General features: G+C 47.4%; 1 protein-coding gene across 4 annotated transcripts in view; it reads right to left on the minus strand.

Annotated features, from left to right (window-relative positions):
• The window catches only part of TCF7 (transcription factor 7), a 96,123-nt gene extending 80,567 nt beyond the window's left edge, over positions 1–15,556 (minus strand). For 3 of the 4 annotated variants that reach the window (XR_009115266.1, XM_058034556.1, XM_058034558.1), the window contains exons 1-3: positions 15,052–15,556; positions 14,881–14,947; positions 14,387–14,496 (exon numbers count right to left, since the gene is read on the minus strand). Coding sequence is in view for 3 of the 4 variants with exons in the window: in XM_058034556.1 (XP_057890539.1) it covers positions 14,387–14,496; positions 14,881–14,947; positions 15,052–15,249 (375 nt within the window). In the remaining variant the exon portion in view is untranslated. The remainder of the gene's footprint in view (positions 1–14,386; positions 14,497–14,880; positions 14,948–15,051) is intronic. The other variant, XM_058034557.1, reaches the window with a different exon arrangement.
• Positions 15,557–20,128: the final 4,572 nt, after the last annotated feature.

The raw sequence follows: 20,128 nt of genomic DNA on the forward strand, positions 1-20,128 counted from the left end.
GGAGGAGCTGACAGACATCTATGGAGAAGTCAGAACTCCAACAGGCGCCTCTGCAGAGATCTGTAGGGTTGGCTGCACTGATGGGCACCGACCATTCCCAACACCCCCATGAAAGCCAGGCAGCCAGTCCAGGCTGCAGAGAGGTGGGGAAGGACCAGGAGGACACTGTGAGGACACACAGCAATTGCCATTGCTGGCTCTGCCCCAGGATGGTCTTTGTGGTGACTCCTCAGACACAACAAGGGTCTCACTCGTATCTGGGAGCTGGCTAGGATGGGCACTTTGTATTTTGCTGATGGACATTTCAACCTGAGTACTTGGGTAAGGCAATTACAGAGTGAGTTCAGCCCATGGTTACTGGTGGCCGTGGAATGCCATGTGTCAGGAAATGGCACCCGACCATCGCTGATGCTGATTAGCGCTGAGGAGTTAATTGGTGCTACGGAAAGGGTGGTTCAAGGGAGAAGTGCTCGGAAATTAATTTATCCATGCCTGCCACTGTCAAGCAGTTAATGTATGTTCAGATGGGGTAACTGAGTGCAACTTGGGAGTCCATGGCCTAGAGGAGATGGTGCATCAGGACAAAGCAGAGGTGAGATCAGTTGGGTCCCTCAGACTATGAACACTGCGGCTCTACAGCTGCTTGCTCCTTCTCCTTCCTCAAAGTGAGATGGGTGGGCTCTAAAAGTCTAAAAATTATAACACATTCACAAAGTCTTCAGTTGTGCCTTTTTTTTTTCTTTAAAAATATATACTTGGGAGAAATATTTCCTAACATTGAGAAATTAGGTTAGCTCCTGTGTGCTTTTTATCCAGCATCTAAGCCAGATTCTGCTTCTGCTGGGGTCTGCCATTCTGCCTCTTGCAAGGAAAGCCCCAGATACAACTGTTGCCTATTTAAAGTCATCTACAAACCAGTTTAATAAAAGCTGACTGCATCTGCTTCCATGTTATTAGTTCTGCCCCAAAACTCTGTTCCTGGCAACACAATGTTCCACGCTAATGAGCCAAATCTTCCCCTCCCATGGCAGTACTCCTAAACCTCCACACCATTCAGTTCACAAAGTTACCACCCTGTTTTTCCCTCGGGGGAGGGAAGGATTGCAGCTGCAGAGGGGGTTCTTCAAATAATATGAAGGCCAAAGATCTGTGGGAAAATCTGCTCTCAGACAAATAGCACTTGGGGGCATCTGCAGAGAGAACCAGCCCCTCTTTACTTCTGTCTGGGTCCCACGTCCTTCTGGCAGCGGAGTTTTTTATGAACCAGGCTGCCATTAATCCCCTGCCAGTTCCTACACCCTACCATCCTCTGTGGGCAGACAGCACTGAGTGGGAGATAATGCTGCAGGGATGTGGCATCGACTTCAGCTGGATTTTGCGGCCTCTTGGGAGAATTTCGACTCGGGGCAGTTATTTCTCACCCGCACCTGCTGCAAAAAGGAGGAATTTGGTGCAGACCAGGGCAACTTTTCTGAGCTCCTTTTCCAGTGAATTTTTCCCTATTCTTGCCAATTTTCCTCCTGCAGCACTGAGCGTGAGATAAAGAGCGATTCGAGGTTATCACGCTGGAGTGATGCTGCCCAGATTAAAGGGAAATCAGATAACTCATTACCTAACTGAAACTCGCTGCTAGACTTTTAGAGAGAAGAGATAACATCTGAGAGCTGGAGGACTCTGCTGCCCTGGCAGACACCCTGCAGCACCCCAGCTGAGCAGGGGGGGCTGTGCTCTGGCTCTCCTGCCTGGCTGCCTCCGCACCTGGGATGGGGGGATGCCTAAGGATGTGGAGATACCAAGATGCAGGGATGCAGATGCCCAGGGTGGTGAGATGCAGAGATGCCCAGAATGCAAAGATGTCCAGGACACATATTCTGGATGCAGAGACACAGAGATACCCGGGATACAGAGATGCAGAAATGCCTGGGATGCAAAGAAGCGAGACAGAGCCCCAGCCACCACAAACACACGTGGTTTTGGCCTCCCCACACTCACACCTGGAGCCTCCAGTAAGGAAAATTTCAGCTTAGAAGCTGACATGGGTGCAATTGATGGCATTCACATTCTACACATGATGTGCTTGCAAAAGCTGTCTTTGCCCTGTTGTGCTGAGTTTCCTCATGATTGTAAAAGTTGGACTGAACTCATCTGTCCGCCTCCTCTCTTGCTTTCTGCTGTAAACCTTTCTGCACCCCGTGCGACTGCAGCATCGCTGGAAAAGTTTTCATCTGCTTCAGCGTTTGCCTCAAGCCATTAACTGACAAACTGGCAGCAAACTACTGTTAAATGATTTCCTAGAGATTACTGTTTAAGTAAAAAAGGTTCCAAGATAAATAGACTGATTCTTCATGACAAAGAATTTGAATTATGCATCCAGAGGTTTGGTACATGTGTCCAAAAGCTACGCTGTGTGATCCTGGAGGTTGTTCTCATCACCATATTACAAGTGGGTAAATAAATCACATTTGTTCCTGGTTTAATAGTGAGGATTTGTGTGTCATGTGTGTTTCAGACAATGTGTTGGACCATGCCATCATTGTTGCAATCCAGCTAATGCCACTCTGTGAAATTATCATTTAGCCTGAGAAGATTATTTGTTTTTAAAGCAAGATGCCTCATGCCTTAAAGGAGTTGTGGTCCTAGGGCCACCTGCAACTTCCTAAAAGATTATGAAATTGCAATTTGTTTAATATGTTGAAGTAAGTGGTCTAATAAGCAGCACCGCTTACTCTTTTAGGCTAGTTCTTCTCTGATCACTTCTGAAACATCCCCTCTTGCAGCAGCCTGTGTGGGATTTTATGCTTTGTTTCAGTATCGACATTGCCGTGCTCTCCAAGCATCGCTTACACATGAAATGGTAAAGCTGCTAATGCTCCTGGGGGAAACTGAGTCACAGAAAAACAAGCTCCTGTGGGACTGGGAGCTTGGGATAAAACCCTGCTTCCTCTGCCGCGGCTGTGCGCGGCAGTTACAAGACTATCCAGTTCCTCTGCTATAAAACTTGGTAACATGCCTCACTTCTTACCTGATTTTGAGAACATCCTGTGTTAACACATAAACAACTGGTGCTACTCATGTCTGTTTATTTGGCTATTTACACCGTGTGCCACAGCACCTGGTGCTCTCTGGTAAGAGGATCACTCGGCTCCCATATCAAACGAGCAGCTCCTGCCCACGGAAACAGCAACGCGCCCACCCCACAGCCAGGCATTCACCACTGGTTTCAGCAGGAAATCTGGATGAAGAGTGATGCTCTTGGATATGGGAGCTGATCTTTCAGAGATTCACCGCAGCCTGCCTCATCCATCGCTATGCATTTATAAGCAGATCCATGTGCTAGATCTGTACAAACAGCGTATTGAAATTTAAAAACATTCTATTTTGCATGTATATAACTACATGCACGCAGTTATATACTAGTTCCAGTAAATATCAATAACCAAACAATTATCACTAACATATCACGTAATTTTCTGTACTCTCGAGTCAAGAAATTAAATTTTCGGTACTTGCATTCCAGCATTGTCAGAAGTCCCAGCCAGGAACATTTGGTGCTTTTACCTGAGTTCTGCTCCTAGCAGAAAAACCTGAGCTCACCAAAATAGTAAAAAACTGATGTCGCCAGATATAGCCTCATTTTCAGACACCCAATTAATTATGGAAAAGAGAAAAGGGCTTAAGCATGACACCAGCTTCAAGCCAGAAGCATTAAAACTTTTTAGCTTTTTCTAAACACAGCTGTCTGTTGCATCGTAAAGAGCAGGATGTCAAAATGAGCCAAAATTTCTCAGCCCTCAGATGGAAAGATATCCTTCAATTACTGATGATTTCACATAGAAATTAAGTCATTTACACTATAAAACTATTGCCTTGTCAAGGTGTTCCCATGTCCCCTAGTCCAGCTGTTCTAGGGAGCTAAATTAGCGACAATAAACCCACTTCCTTAATGTCATTTAACAGCATTTGATTCTTCAGAATTGTTAACAGACTGCAAGAAATCAACTGACCAAGGTTAAAACAGGACTCCCACCCAGGACAAGGGACAAGAACTGCCCTGCAGTTAAAACAACCTGGAACAACTGCACACCTCCCTGTAAATCCCTTGGAGCTGCATTGCTGCACTAATTCATGTCCTGCCCCACAACAACCAGAGCTACATCTGATTTGAATGAAACTTCAGACTTCATAATTTTCATGCCAACTATTTCAGAAGCAATGTCATTTTCTTCAACACCCTGTTATTTCACTTGCCATCTCCACAGATTCTGCTCCAGTTCCAGAAGCAAATTTATTTTGAGGATACAAACTGTTTCCAAAGTGATTTTAGAAGGGCCACACACTTAAAATCCAAGAAAGGCTTAAACCACAGACTTCAGGAACCCTCAAGTGAAGGTGTGCATCCCCAGCACCGTCATATTTCTTATAAAAGAAAAATGCAAACAAGAGATCAGGCTGAAGATTCCCAATGTTTTTCAGAAAATGATCCCTATAGTAATGCTTTCAAACAAATAACAAGCGAAAACCGAAACACAACAGCAATAAAACCAAATCTGATGAGCTCTTCAAAAAGATCTCGAGCGATATCAGCTGGCAGGACTCTGTTGTCTGTCCCAGAGCTACGGCAGCTGATCCCAGCCAGGGCTTTGCTGCGAGCACACCGAAGGCAGGAGGCTGCAGCCTTTCATATTCCAGAACAAAAGCCAAGTTCTGATCACTGGGACAAGGAAGAAATTTTTTGTTGTGGATACATTACTGTGTAATTACTGCAGATTTCATTTACTTTCTTTTGAGTGCTACACCAGATACAAAGGCTGTATAGATGTGGCAGCTTCTTGTGTTATTATCTAATACTCTAGGTTTACATTTTAACAGTTAGTTCCCCAAAATACTGGGGATGTGTGTGTCTGTTGAAGGAAAGAAAACATATATTTCCCTGCTGGGAGACAGGGAAATACAACTGATATTGCCAACCACTGTCAAACTGATAGCAAGGAAAGAGTTTCACATAAAATCTAAAAAGAAAAGAAAAGAGTAATGATGTACCCATTTTCTCAATAAAATCAGGGTTAGAAAAATGGGAATAAGATCAGAAATGAATGCTGCTGGGTAAAGGACTATCCATGGGATGAGATGTAAAATTCCATAAAGCACAAATGTAGCTAATATTCAAAAGTCAAAGCTTTCTGTGGGTGTACACGCATAGAGATGTCAACACAACTATTTCATGATCACCGAAATTGCTACTAGCCTGCATCCTCTCGAAATGGCTATTTTTAGGACCTAGCCTTTCATGTGGTATAATGATGTGGATTTTACAAGAGCATCTATAATATGTTTCATATGGTGTACAGTCCTGGAGAAATTGCTTTGTATGAGAGAAAGTCAAACAAAAAGGTCTGGACGTTTATTTAATTTTTCTAAAATTTTATTTCTTATTTTATGTTATTACTTCTGGTTTCAATTTTGGGTTATTATGCATATTTAATTTATCTATTTATTTAATTTATCTAAGCACTCCAAGGAATACTCAGCACAGCATGATGCAATCTTGCAAAAAATCACTTGTATTTCTAAATCCATATATTTTTTTGGATGGTGAGATTCCAAATCTGACAGTGCCAGTCCATAAGTTATAGCAAGAAGCCAGAGCTCAAAGGCCAATTTTTAACCTGGGGTTTGGTGGTGTCAGGGGTTGTGCTGTGTCTCCCACTTAGAATCCAAAACCAGCAATTCCTCCTCACTATCCTGACTCCCACACCAGTAATTCCAGGGCAGCAGCACGTAAGGAGAATCACCTCATCAGCCTCTCCATGCTAAGAACAACAAATTTTCATGTGGTAGATCTTACAATGGTTTATTTCCTAAACATGAAAGCAATCTCCGCAGTGCCATATCCTCAACATCAGAATACAAATCTCACATTTCTGATCCTTTCTGAGCATTTTGCTGCAAAGAGCTTCTTCCTGGTGACTCAAAAAGTCTTTTCCCAAGTGCCTTTATAATCACAGCCCCCTTGCATCCAGCCAAACGCCTTTATAACCTTGGGATTTAATATTTTATTTTTGTGTGGGTTCCACCAGAGCAGCACCTCAGTTTATGCTCACATAGGCTACTCCTCAGAGCGAACTACAGCAGAAAACAAATTCAACATAGACCAGACAAGCTGAATCACTTAAAAAAAAAAAAAAAAAGAAGTCTTATTTTGGTCAGTCAGTGATTACTATGTAGCTCCTCAAGGCAGACATGTACTTTGTGTATTACCGTTCCAGATTTTTCAATGGAACAAAGGAGATACTGTTGAGACTTTTTTTCGCCTATCATTTAATCAAATGCAAAATTGTTATAACCAGAGGGGAAAAGTGCTCTAGATTCTAGTATCCAGTTTTACTTTGGTTTCAAAAACTTACCACAGCATTGTTGAGTTTATTGTTTTCTTTCACAAAACACTAATTTCGGGACCCCGTGAAACACAATGAAGCAGATTCCTCTCGTGGCAGCTGAGCTGTGTTTAGCACAGAGGTGGTGAATGGGAGAGGAGCAGTGGTTTGAAGCCACTTTGGTGACCTCCTGCCCAGCACCTCCAGCCAGCAGGATGCTCTGGGTGGGGACAGCTGATTTTATCAGGTTCTGCTAACCCTTTTACTGACCAAGTGTCCTACTTTCTCCATGAAGCACTTCACAGAGGGGGCAGTGGTGGAAGAGTTCTTCACTGGGAATGGCCACAAGCAGCATGTCCAGAGAAAGGCAATGGAGCAGATGAAGGGCCTGGAGCACAAACCTGATGAGGAACAGCTGAGGGACATGGGGGGGCTCAGCCTGGAGAAAAGGATGCTCAGGGGGAGCTCCTAAAACCACCTGAAAGGAGGGTACAGCCAGGTGTGAGGGGCTTCAGTCTTTCCTCCCAAGTAAGAGGCAACAGGATGAGGCAATGGCCTCAAGTTGCACCAGGGGGACGTTCAGATTGGATGGCAGGGAAAATTTCTTCACTGAAGAAGCTGACAAGCCCTGGCATAGGCTGTTCAGGGAAGTGGTGGAGTCACTGCTCCTGAAGAGATTTAGAAGACGTGTAGATGTGGTACTTGGGGACATGCTTTAGTGGTAGCCTTGTCAGTGCTGGGTTAAAGACTGGACTCAATGATCTTAGAGGGCTTTTCCAGCACAAATGACTTTATGATCCTAAATTATAAGGACTCAAAGACAAAAACCAGTGACAGAGCAGTGCTAAGTTGCTCTGTAAGGAGGTATAAAGGTAAGAGCTCTTTGTCCAAGATAACCCACCAAGAAGATCCTGCTGTAACCAAGCCTTAGAGGCACATGGTGCTGCAAACCCCTTCTTTATGAAACAGGCAGTGGGTTTGTGAGCCACCAGCATGTGCTGAACTGGCAGTCTTATGGTGAGAACAAGACCTTGGATGATGTTCACAGAGGGTTTGGTCCAGACTTTGCATGTTCTCTGGACATTCACCCCATGAAACACACGCACTGCCTGGGGCCTGGACAGAGCTGTGCCCTCTCAGACAGATCACTGGACACGCCAGCAAATAGAACAGGCACCTGGTCTTTACTGATTCAGCTGGATTAAAACTGGAAACTAGGAAGTGAACAGCTCTGTATCCTGTATCCAACCCTCTGAGTCATGTGTTTGCCTACCAAACCTTTGTTTCATCCGCCAGACACAGAGACTAATGAGCAAGTATCTTGTTGTAGCCTTTTTTAAAAAAGAGAGATTCCAAGCACAGCAATGAAAGAGCCTAGAGGGGGGAGTCACACATCCCTGCTTGGCACCAGCCTGGGATTTGATCAGGCTGAGAAGCTTTCCCTGCTGCAGTGGCTCTGCAAAGAGTTCAGGAAGCAACTTGTACCTACTCTCCTATTGCTGTGCCCTCCACCCACCACTGGCAAATGATGAGGTAAGAGCATGTGTACATCAGGCTGGCAGAGATGCTGACATAAGCCCTCTCCTGGCTCCTCGAGCAGTGAGGTGGAATGGCCAAGGCATGGGAAACCAAGGGCCCTGAGCTACCTGGAACAGTGGCTCGTATCCCTGCCCACAGCAGGGGCTTGGGATGTGATGATCATTAAGATCCCTTCCAACTCAAGCCATTTTGTGTTTCTGTGAAATAAGGAGCAAACAGGAAAGGGAGCTGCAGCAGCTGTGGCAAAAGCCTCAGAGGGGTGGGATAAAGAGAAGCTCCCACAGTGGCCATGCCTTCAAAAAACAGTTTTGGCACCTAGTCCCTGTTCAAATCAATGGAACAGACAGAGAAAGACAATCTTTGAGGATTTGTTGAGGAAACTGTGGCTTACACATGGTGCAGGAGATTTTAGTAAGTGAAGAGCAGCACGTGTCTGACTATGGCTCACCCAAACCCCCTCTGCCCAGCACAGCCTCCCTGAGAGAGGAACGATGCTCACAAGTGCTCAGGTCCTTCCTCACCTGCTCTGTGGTGAACTGGCAAGGGGGCTCAAAGGCCAAGCCATAGGAAACAAAGACTAAATTTGGTCTTGATGAATCATGGCCAAAAGGCAGATAAAGAACTGCAGATGTGAAGTTAATGGCACGCTGTAAATGCTTCCTCAGGAGTGTTGATGTTTCTCAGCAGGAGGCTCTGCTCTGCCCATAGCCACCATGCCATGTACACACAGACACACTCAGTGCACACCAGATTGCCATCTTAGGTGTGCAGCTCACACCAGCCCATATCCCAAAATCCTGCTTCCCTTGCAGATCACGCTGCAGATAGGGAGGGTTCAGCCTGTGATTAGGATCTGGCCCTGTGCAGAAGATCTCTGACAATGGGCAGGGGAGTCACCCCTCGAGCCAGCAAGGGCTGTTTAGTCACAGGAACACACGCCGTGCTACTGGCCTGGGGACCTGGCAGAGCCAATGCAGCACACCCTGCTGCATGGATCAGCCAGGGTTTCACCCCAGTGCAGGAATTTAATGGTGCCAATGGAGTCATAGCATGAGAGGGACCACAAGCTGTGAGGCAACACACGGGTGAGCACATTGCAGAGCTCCTCCTGCTCCCCCTTCTCTCAATTACAGCTTTGGGTACCAGACCAGCTCTGCACTTTTCATCCCGGACATGCCATGTGCCACTCAAACCCAAATCATTTTGTTCTTCACAGCTAAAATTTCAAAACCACGAATCATTAACATCAACTCAAGTTCCCGAAGCTCATCCATGTTAAGTTTTTGCCTTTCTCCTCAGATTCTCAACCAGTCAAGCCCATAAAATTTCTCACACAGCAATGGTTGGAAGTTTGCAGGAACAGTGCCTTTACCATACATATCTCATAGCAACTCCCTGCCAACAAAGCATCCCATGCCTGGGAAGCCAGCTCCAGGGTAGCCTGTGAAGGAATCCCAGTGGGAGACCAGATATTGTTGAACTGTCTGGATCACGTGCACACTTATTCATATGCACAGATTTATATAAAACTTGCTTTTGTTTCCCTGTGACATTTTGCTTTCTCTTTTTTTCATTCCAAACAATTTTAAAAATAAGGTTTATTGGACCACACACATCCAGTGCTGTATAATGTCGCTGCTTCTTAAGCAGAACTCTCTAATTTATTTCAAAGGGAAGTTCTGCTTCAAAATTGAGGGTGTGATATGAACTCAGAAATTAACACAAGAATTTTCCTTGGGGGAAACCAAGACTGAATCAGACATGCAATAAATGACCTCGTAAGCCCTGTGTCTTGGTACATCCACATATCCAAAACTGTGCTTTAACACAAAACATTATTTTCAATATTGTCTTATTTCAAGCTAGGTAGAAGAGCTGAAAGACGTGGATTTGCTTTGGTCAGGAGGGAACAAATCATTCATCTGTCTGTCTGCCAGGAGGTCCATCAGCAGCACTCCTAAACGCTGTGTGCCGGGAACGTAACAATTGCTGGGGACAGGGAACCCTCCTGGAGAGGTGTGAGCCCTGCTGCCAGGGAACCTGGCTGGGAGGCTGCTCTCCCAGAGCAGCAGGCACGGCCGGGAACACACAGAGCTCCTGGTGGCTCCCAGCTGCCTCCCTCCCTCCCTCCCTCCACACACCACATCTGCAGGGGGATGCAGCCGCCTTCTCCCCATGGCACGGAGACTCCGGGGAGCTTTCCCACTGGATTCAACAAGATCAGAACCCAACACAGGAAAAAGCAACACTAAACTATTGCCCTGACAGTGCAAGTCAGGACAGAGAGGCAGAGGAACAGCTGAGCTGCAGATTTCCTTCCGCCAGCTGCTGCGGGGGCCACAGTGTCCTCCTGCAGAGGGATGGAGCAGCCCTGGGGAGGGGATGCAGCAGAAGCAGCCGAGTCCTGAGCCCCAGCTGCTGCTGCTGCTGCTGCTGCTTCAGCTTCTGTCCAGTGAAGAGCAGCCCCAGACTGCAGCTCCATGCTTTTCTGACCTCGTGTTAGGCATTTGGGCCCTGTGGCCCCGGGCCAGCAGTAACTGCACTTTGATCTTGCCCTGCCCAAGGGGACATTTCATACCCTCTGAACAAGCCCAAGGAGCCCAGTGGACCACAGGGACCAGGCTCTGAAAAGCCACATTATTGTGAGCTCTGCTGTCTTATTTGGGGACTTCAGCTGTGCAGAGCTTGGGGAGGTACCCCAACTCTTCTGCTCCCATGTAAGCTCTGGTTTGACAACTTTGTAATTAAGAAAATGAGGTAGTGTCTGTTTTCCAAAGAAAAAGAAGCTCTTGAACTTCTGTTTCTCAGACAGAAAGTCCAGCGCCTCAGCTTAACATGCAGAATATTTTCATCCTGCCTTTACACTCCTCACACACTCACCACACACATCTGAAGTACACAGAAAATGTGAGGAGCTCCCCTGAAATCTCTCCCATCAATAGGAGCAGGGAGACCTCGTGCCCTATATACAGGGCAGCATGGCTCATTCCCCTGTCTTATAAACCTATTTATGAAAAGAACTTAAAGGAACTTACAAGAGCTCCTTTTACCATTTAACTACCACACCGTACAAGATATAACAATGTTCAGAAAACCCCCTCAGGTCTAAACTCAATTATATAACTGTAGCAAGAAAAATATTTTAATCTGATCAAAGTGTTAACATGTTTGACCATGTCTGACCTCTAATGTTTGTAACCACCTAAAAGGCTGCTGTTCTTACTAAGGATGTACCTTAATTTGATTTAAAGTCATTTGTACTATTTAAAAAAAGGATATAGTTTTATGATTTTATATTTAATTTAGAAAAATAGTTCCTCAACTTGTTCATATTCTTTGGAAGTTTCTTGCAGATTTTTAACCCGTAAGTATTATATATTTCACTCAGGGAAAAGCTGGACCTTGCACAAGATGGGATAAAGTGGAGCCTTGAACGACCACACACACAACACCTGAGAGCCAGGTGAGAGATGGCTCTCCTGGGGCCTTGCAGAGGATTTCAGATGCACACACAGGCTGTGCCAAGATGCTCTTAACCACCCTTGACTGCCTGTGCCCTCCCCAGCCTGGCAGCTCCCCGAACAAGGGACCCTGGGCTCAGCCCTCTGCCTGGTCCTCAGCTCCAAAGCACGTTCACCCTGCCCACGCCCCCAGCAACAGCTCCACTGCCAGTCCAGGAAAGCTGTGCCTGCCCAAACCAGCAGCTCTCCAGCTGAATCATCCCACACTGGCATGTGCCACCTTCAGCCCAGGAGGGCCACCCTGCTGCGGGCAGCTCCTGCCAACCCTCTGCTGCTGGCCCTCCAGGCTGAGGGCAGCTCCCCAGCATCTTCAGAGCACGTCAATAACGTGGCTGGGTGTGTTTTGGTAAAAAGAGGCAATTTTGGCTGGGAGATGTGGGGACCTGAGCAGGATGCTCGGGTGAGCAGCGTAACAGTTAGTGGCTACAAACACCTAGAGGGAAACAAAGCTAAAGTGGTGCTGCTGACAAAATCAGAGAGAAAATAGGAGAGAGGAGAGCAGCACCCCGCCACTGCTGGTAGCAACACACCCAGCCAGGCAGGTGCTGGACCCCGTCCAGAGCCACTCACAGCTCCCCCACAGGGCTCGTGGGGAGCCCACCGAAAAAAATGTGGTTTTACAGAGCGTTGCAGGGCAGGGGTTCAGCCCAGCCTCAGAGCCAGCTGCTCTGTGTATTTCAGGGAGTTAGACTCTGTTTTCAATCAGGTAAATTACTGTTTTCAGTGTAAAGCCCTGACAGTTTGCCAAAGTACTCCTGGTTTAATTTTTTAATTGATTTTTTTTTAAGATTCTAAAATTAATCCTACTTGCAAACAACTGTTTCCAGGAAGCCTCATTAACCAAAATACAATCTCCACTATCAAGTGCATGCATGATTGTGATACCTAATCCTATTCACTCACACAACCCTCCTCCCTGACTCGTGCTAAAGTGTTAATTAAACACACTTTTATGGATGGTTAAGTATCTGCAATCTTCGGTCACAGATCTGACCTCCTCGATTATTGGAAGCAGCCACCAGATTATAGCCCACACTTTATATAATGTACACAACAGCAATAAATCTATATGAGAGCAATCCATAATTTACCATGATAATCTTTGCCCAGTCAACAGAAATGTAAGACAAAATTGCCCAGAGTAATATATTGAAATAGTTATTGTAGTAAGTTGAAAAAAACGCAAGACCAGCCTTCTGCATGAAGAAGAAATCTTCCCCTGTCTGCCAGGTTTTTAACTGAAAACATCAAATCAGCTCTTCATAAACGATGGCAGGATCCAAACTGGCCTAAAGGAAGCTGTTTGAGGCACTGGATGATTTTGATGGCCCTCAAGGGGATGGGATCATGCCTTCTCTGCCACATGTATCTTCTCCCCTTCCAGTTCCGCACAGTTCATTTGCTCCTGTCGGCTGCTCTGACAGCACCCGCTCGGATTTTACTCTGTTATCAAGGGAAAAGGTGATTCCTAAACCACAATCTACCCTATAGCCTAGCTGCTGATAAATAGGCTATTGCACTTTGCTGCCCATCTAGGAAGAGTTTAAGAATAAAAGAAATATCCCACCATAGCAAAAAGATGCTGGACTGATGGAACTCTGGACTTACCCAAATTCTATCTCAGGGAGCAAATTAAGTGTGTTTACATAAGACAAATTTAAAAACATTTAAAGTTTATCAGGAAGAGAACAGCTTAATATTTTGGGGAATGAGGGGGACACCTGAATAAGGTGGGAAGCACCAGAAGAAATGCTTATTTGGGTTACAACAACATAAGCATGCCCTGCCCTGCAAACACATCTCTTGCTGTAAACTGAAGGAAGACTTAAAAATTTAGGGATAGATCCTTGATGTCTGCAAACTTCAGCAAAGTTCCAGCAGTCTGCAGCCAGGAAAAGTGAATCTCCTAGGAAAAGCTGTGTGGGGCCCAGGCAGGCTCATGCAGGGACCTGTCTCCTGCTACCCAGGCCAGCCGGGTCAGGCGTGAGGGTACGGCACCGATTTCCACAAATAATTCTAAGTTTGATACTCTACAATCCATCCATTTTCCGTAACACCAGTTTGACATCCTACCCCTCTTGCGAGCAAATGACCAGAATTAAGGACACGTTTACATACTCTTTTAAACTTTATCCCTTTAAAGGTTAAAACCTGAAACTGAAATAAACCAGATTACGGTCTGTCCTCAGTTTCTGATGGCTAATGGGGAGCAATGTCTGAAACAAACGCAGCAGTGCTGGCTCCCAGGAGTGACACCAGCACTGACTGTCTGCTGCAATGTCAGGACATTATTTCTTAAGGTCTGATCGAGAGGGTGGTGGGAAAAGACAGCTTTTGTAAAGAAGACTTTAGTTTAATCATTCAGATGGCAAAACTTAGAAACATGAGAACGTACAGAATTACTAAAGCTGATTTAAACTGAGAGGGAAAAACTTTCCAGGAGAAAGATGGGAATAGTCCTCCAGCAGCACAAAGCCTTTTCCTGAAAACCTCTATTGCCATTTTAGAAGCACAAGATCCATTTTCTGGGCCATCATCCACAAAAGAGCCCTAACACAGAAGCTCAGCTGCGGGACATATCCCTGAACACAACCACAAAGACCAGGAACTGCTCCTTCCAAAGCCCACGACCCAGAAAAAGGAACATACACTCTTCCATGAGATGTTAGGAGTTGACTGCTGGAAGAGTAAAGCCAAACCTAGAGGATGAGCAGACTGGAAAAGCAGCTCCTCCAGCAAACTCAGAGCGAAGCAGGCGCTTCCTGCCGAGCATCTCTCCCCATTCCCACTGCTTTTCCTTTTGGCTTGGACAGAACAGTGTCCAGCTATTTCAGAAACTGGGCTCCAATTTGTCAGGCAAAAAGCATGAGTAGATGCCTGCACAATACCTGCAACATACTTCAGCAGTGAAAGAGGCCACAAGACTTCTCCATACGGAGAGGAGGAACTCACCAGAGGTGACATAGATCCATTGGGCAGATACGGATCTGAGAGCATCAGGAAAGGGTAACCAGAATAGGCAGATCCTTTATACATCCCTGGGTCCTGATGTTTCATACCTGCTGAAATCAATGTTCCCTGTTAAAATTTGTCTTATGACAGGTGACTCCTCCACCTGTCAGGGGTCCCCAAAGAGGTCACAGCATGTTGTGGGCATCTTTTTGTCCCATACTCCTGAGAGAAGGTGATGGGGAGTGCCAGGGTCCCCCATGGGTGCAGACTCTCACAGTGGGGACACTGGGGAGCCTCGGTGCTGTCAGGAGTAGCTTTCCCGCTGGGGGCTGTGCTGACCAGGCTAGCATCCCTGACTCCCAGGGGTGTCAGGCGCTGGGCTGGGGAACCGGGGGACCACGCACCAGACAAGGCGCACTGGGGAAAACGAGCAGGAACCGGGAATGGGGAGAGGGGGACACACAGAGAAACACGCGGAGGTTGCCGTGACTAACCATCATCCATGTGGTCCGGGAGCTTCTCCTGGTACACCCTCTGCGGATCCTGCACTCGCCGGAGGGCCTGCACGGGGAGGAGAGAGAGGGGCAGCGCGGGGGCGTGGGGCGGGGGCCGCGCGGGGCGGGGGGCGCGGGGCCGCCGTGCGGGGCCGCTCCGGCCCGGCTCACCTCGGCATCGGCGGCGGCCGCGGCCGGGCTGCCGCTGCCCTCCGACTCGTTCACCAGCGAGGACTTGAGGTCGGCCAGGTCGCGCTCGGTGAAGGCGTTCTCGGGGATCTTCTCCTCCTGCTCGCCCTCGTCCTTGAAGGCCAGCATCTCGTCCGTGGCGCCCAGGTCGTCCCCGCCGCCGCTGCCCAGCTGCGGCATTTTCCTCCCGCCGCTCCCTCCCCGTCGCGCAGCAACTTTCCCGGCGAGTATTGTTCTCCCGGATCAAGCCCTTCGCAATTAGTATTTTTTTTTCTCTCCCTCAATTATTTTTTTTCCTCCTCTTAAAAAAAAAATTAAAAATAAAAACTAGCTCCCTCTTCAATTTTTCTGTTTAAAGCTTTCTCCTCCTTTCCCTTAACTTTTAAACTTTTTTCCTCCTTTAATTTTGTTCCCCCTTTCCAAATTCCCTTTAAATCTCTCCTGAAAAAAACAAAACAAAACAAACCAAAACAAAACTACAATTGCTTTTCCCTCGTCACTCTTTTCTTTCCTCCCCCCCGTTCCCTCCCCGCTCGGGCGGCCCGCGGGGGGCTCGGCAGGCTGCGGGCGGGCAGGCGTCGCGGGATGCCGGGCTCCACGGGCCCCCCCGAGCCGCCGCCGCCCCCCCGCCCTCCGAGCCCCGGCAAGTTTGGCTGGAGCAGCGGGCGCCGGCGGCTGGCGGAGCACGGAGCGCCCGGTCCGACTGCGAGCGCGGCGGCGCGGCGGGCGAGCGCTGCGACATCAAAGCGGCCGCCGGGTGATTGGCAGCGCCGGGGCGGGGCCGGGGGCGGGCGCACACGGGGACACACGGACACACGGACGCGCAGACACACAGCGAGAGGCGCGCACACGCGGGCGGGCACACGGGGACACACGCGGGCACGCTCGCTGGCACACACGCTGCCGCGCCAAGTCGCTGCGTTAAAGGCGCGGCCGGCCCGACGCAGCGCTGCGGCGGGGGGATCCCCATCCCGGCCCAGGGGGGCTGCGGGGGTGCGGGGTGGGCAGCACCGGGGGCCTGGTGCAGCCCCGGGTGTGTGTGTGCGCACGTCTGTGACACACACGCACCTCTGCCCGCACATCTGCACACGCACCTGTGCCTACCTGTGTGCACACACGGACGTGCCTGCACGCACACCTGAGCGCACACGCACACGGCCCGTGCACATCTGTGCCCATCCACATCCCTGCACACGCACATCTGCACACTCACCGTGGCACAAGCTCTGCTGCAGCCACTCCTGCGTGCCCACGGCTGGACATGCACCTGCACCAGTCAGTGCTGCCTCACACTCGGCTGCAGGCAAACACCTCACACACATCCACATTTATGTGTGTGCACACATCAGCACGTGTCGGGGTCTGCACGGCCCACACAGGTCCCCACAGGGGTATGTGTACAGCTGCACACACACTCGTGCACACACACAGCGCACACAGCTGCACATCTGGCACACACGAGCACTCACACAGCAGCACACGGCGGAGGGATCCACACACAGCCCCAGATACACCAGCGCAAAAGAACATGTAACATGAAAAAGAACATGTAACTGCACACATCAGCACACACGCAGCTGCACATCTGGCACTCACAGGCATCTGTACACACACAGCTGCACACACAAACACATCTGCATGCTCACATGCACCTATGAATCTACAAGCACTGATCAGCAGCACATGATAAACGCAGAGGACAGAAGGCCAGACATGGTACTGCTGACACATCAGTGCACGTGTGTGCACACAGCTCACATGAGAACACATCAACATGTGTGTGCACACACTGAGACATCAGGACATGTATGTTTGCAGAGGCACATGCATGAACAGGCACACGTGCACAGCAGGACATCAGGATGTGTATGTGTGCACAGATATGCATGAACAGACACACGTGTACACAGCAGGGCATCAGGACGTGTATGTGTGTACACAGACACACCTCAGCATGTGTAAGTGTGCACTGAAACTTGTTGGGATATGTGTACAAACACACACTGCAACACCAGCACTCGTGTATGTGCACAGACAGATGTGAACACACACACACAGAGACATCAGGGCATGGATACCTGAGCTCAGGCACACACAGCACATGTGTGTACACACACACACACACAGACACATCAGGGCATGGATACCTGAGCTCAGGCACACACAGCACATGTGTGTACACACACACACACACAGACACATCAGGGCACGGATACCTGAGCTCAGGCACACACAGCACATGTGTGTACACACACACACACACAGACACATCAGGGCACGGATACCTGAGCTCAGGCACACTGAGCACATGTGTGTACCCTCACACACACACAGACACACACAGACACACACAGACACACAGACACAGAGACACACACACACACGTGTGTGTGTACTCACACACACAGGCACATCAGAATCAGACACGGATATCTGAGCTCAGGCACACACAGCACACGCGTGTACACACACTCACACACACACACACATCAGGGCATGGATACCTGAGCTCAGGCACACTCAGCACATGTGTGTACCCACACACACAGACACACACACACACACACACACACACACACAGAGACACACATCAGGGCACGGATACCTGAGCACAGTTACACTCAGCACATGTGTGTACCCTCACACACACACACAGACACACACAGACACACACAGACACACAGACACACACACACGTGTGTGTGTGTACTCACACACACAGACACAGACACATCAGACACGGATACCTGAGCTCAGGCACACACAGCACACGTGTGTACTCACACACCCACACCCACACCCACACACACACACACACACACACACACACAGACACACACACACACACACACACACAGAGACACACATCAGGGCACGGATACCTGAGCACAGTTACACTCAGCACGTGTGTACCCTCACACACACACACAGACACACTGCCCATTGCCAGCTGTGTGCTGACACACCCATGCCACACGCGTGTGTCCCTGGCCACCCTCCGTGCACACCCAGCACGGGCGGCGCTGCCCCTCGGCCCCTTCGCGGCACAGACGTGACGTGGGGTGGCAGAAAATTATTAGTTTTCCTGCCTGGCCCCGAGGGTCAGGAAACAAGAAATTACCATCTTCGCAGCCCATTTCGAAGGCACTAGACACTTGTGTGTCGGCGTCGGAGGGATTTTTAAGCAGTTCCCATGGAAAAGGAAACTCCCCATCTCTTCTGATCACACACGACAGGTCCTGTGCATGTCTCCAGTAGCTTAAAACAACACACCGATATTTATTTTCCTTAATTAAGATTGCACAAGATAGCCCTGGGTCCTGGAGACTTTGCTACAGACTGTAATGACGCCATGTAAATTGTTTTTTATGACCCAATATACAACATATTGTCACATTCAGCCCTTGAATAGGAAGCTAAAAATCTTGGTCCCTATTTCTCTTGTTAATTAGGGTATTATTACTTGGGATATAATCTCATTATTTTTTGGGGAGGAGAAGAACTAGTTGGAGCCACTTTGAAAAGTACTTGAATATATTTAAATGGAGCAAAATCTGTCTTTTTGCTAATTGCTGATTTTGCATGACATAGAATTATTGTTCTGATTTTGGGGCATAGTTGATGCCTGGCTGAAGAAGATGGGAAGGATGCTGTTTGCTTTTTTCCTGCTTAGTTTTCTCCTCCAAATGAATAAACTGCCCCATAGGAAACTCCGTTGGCAAATTTCCATTCTTTTAAACATCCCAAAAATAAAACAAGATGCAGCCACTTTGAGGAATAATCATTTGAATGAAATATTTGCTACTTTAAGATTTTTTTTCCTTCTTCTTTCAGATGATCCTCTTGTTTTGCATGTGAAAAAAATCGTCTGAGATTTACAGCCCTCCCAAATGGAGATAAAGCCTTGGCAATGAGTTGGAAACCTGTTGTAATCTGTGATCCAGGAAACAAAGAGCCTCATTAATGCAGAGACTTTGGTGAGCCTTTGATGTTAGCTAGCATAGCATTCACTCTCAGTTCCATTTGCATTTAAACATTCATAAAAACATCATCTCTGCTTCCTTTGCCTTAAGCAATTTAGGAGTAAAGTATAGCTTCTATTTAAAGAAACCCACTGTGGTGAGGCTTAGAATACAAATATCACATAATCTTCAAGCAGAGCAAATATTTTATCCTACATTTCTGGTGGGCACATTTAATAATATTATATGTAAGACCCAAAATAAAACATCCATCTTATTTTCATTAACCTTACACCACATACTCGAGTCAAAAGAGAAAACGGGCCCTGTTAATTCTAAATATACTACATACCAATTTGTGGAAGGAAGAGAATCCACAGGATTTTACATTATTGACAAGAGCTGAATTTTTGAAAACTGCATGCCTACAGCAAGGTGCCTAAATCTGTATTTAGGCACACAGCACTGAAAACTGTGAACAAGTTCAGGTTTATATATATATTTCTGGACTGCAGAATCTACGTCTTGGTTTGAAACGGAATAGAAAAAAAGATTATTTTAAATTTTTATTTTTAACAGATTCAGAGAAGTAAAATACAAAAATCCCAAAACAACAACAACAACAATAACAACCAACCAAACAAAAAACACCCAAAAAACCAAAAACCCAAAAAACCCCAACAACCAAACAAATGAAAAAAAAACAACCTAAAAAAGCCCAACCAACCTTCCCCCCTCCCCAAAAAAACCAAACAAACAACCAAACAAAAAACTCTAACACATGAAAATTTTCTTCCAAGAGAAGGCAGTGTTGCTCCCAGATGGCATCTTGAGGGAATGGCAATATGTGGGGAATTTGGAGAATCATTAGAAAGCAAAAGCCTGTCCATCTTATTATCTTCGTAAGTATTATTCCCCAGCACACCTAGGGGAAGTGGAACAGCACAAAAAATACTGTAGTTGGCTTGTCTTGGTATTTGAAAATATTCAGCTGGGGTTGTCCACGTTTCCTGTACCCTTAAAAACAACCAAGCAATGGAAATTGATCCTGTGGCACATTGGGAGTTCTTGATATTCCCCCTCTTACGAGCAAATAC

The sequence above is a fragment of the Melospiza georgiana genome, chromosome 15 (assembly GCF_028018845.1).
Source record: "Melospiza georgiana isolate bMelGeo1 chromosome 15, bMelGeo1.pri, whole genome shotgun sequence".
NCBI lineage: Eukaryota > Metazoa > Chordata > Aves > Passeriformes > Passerellidae > Melospiza > Melospiza georgiana.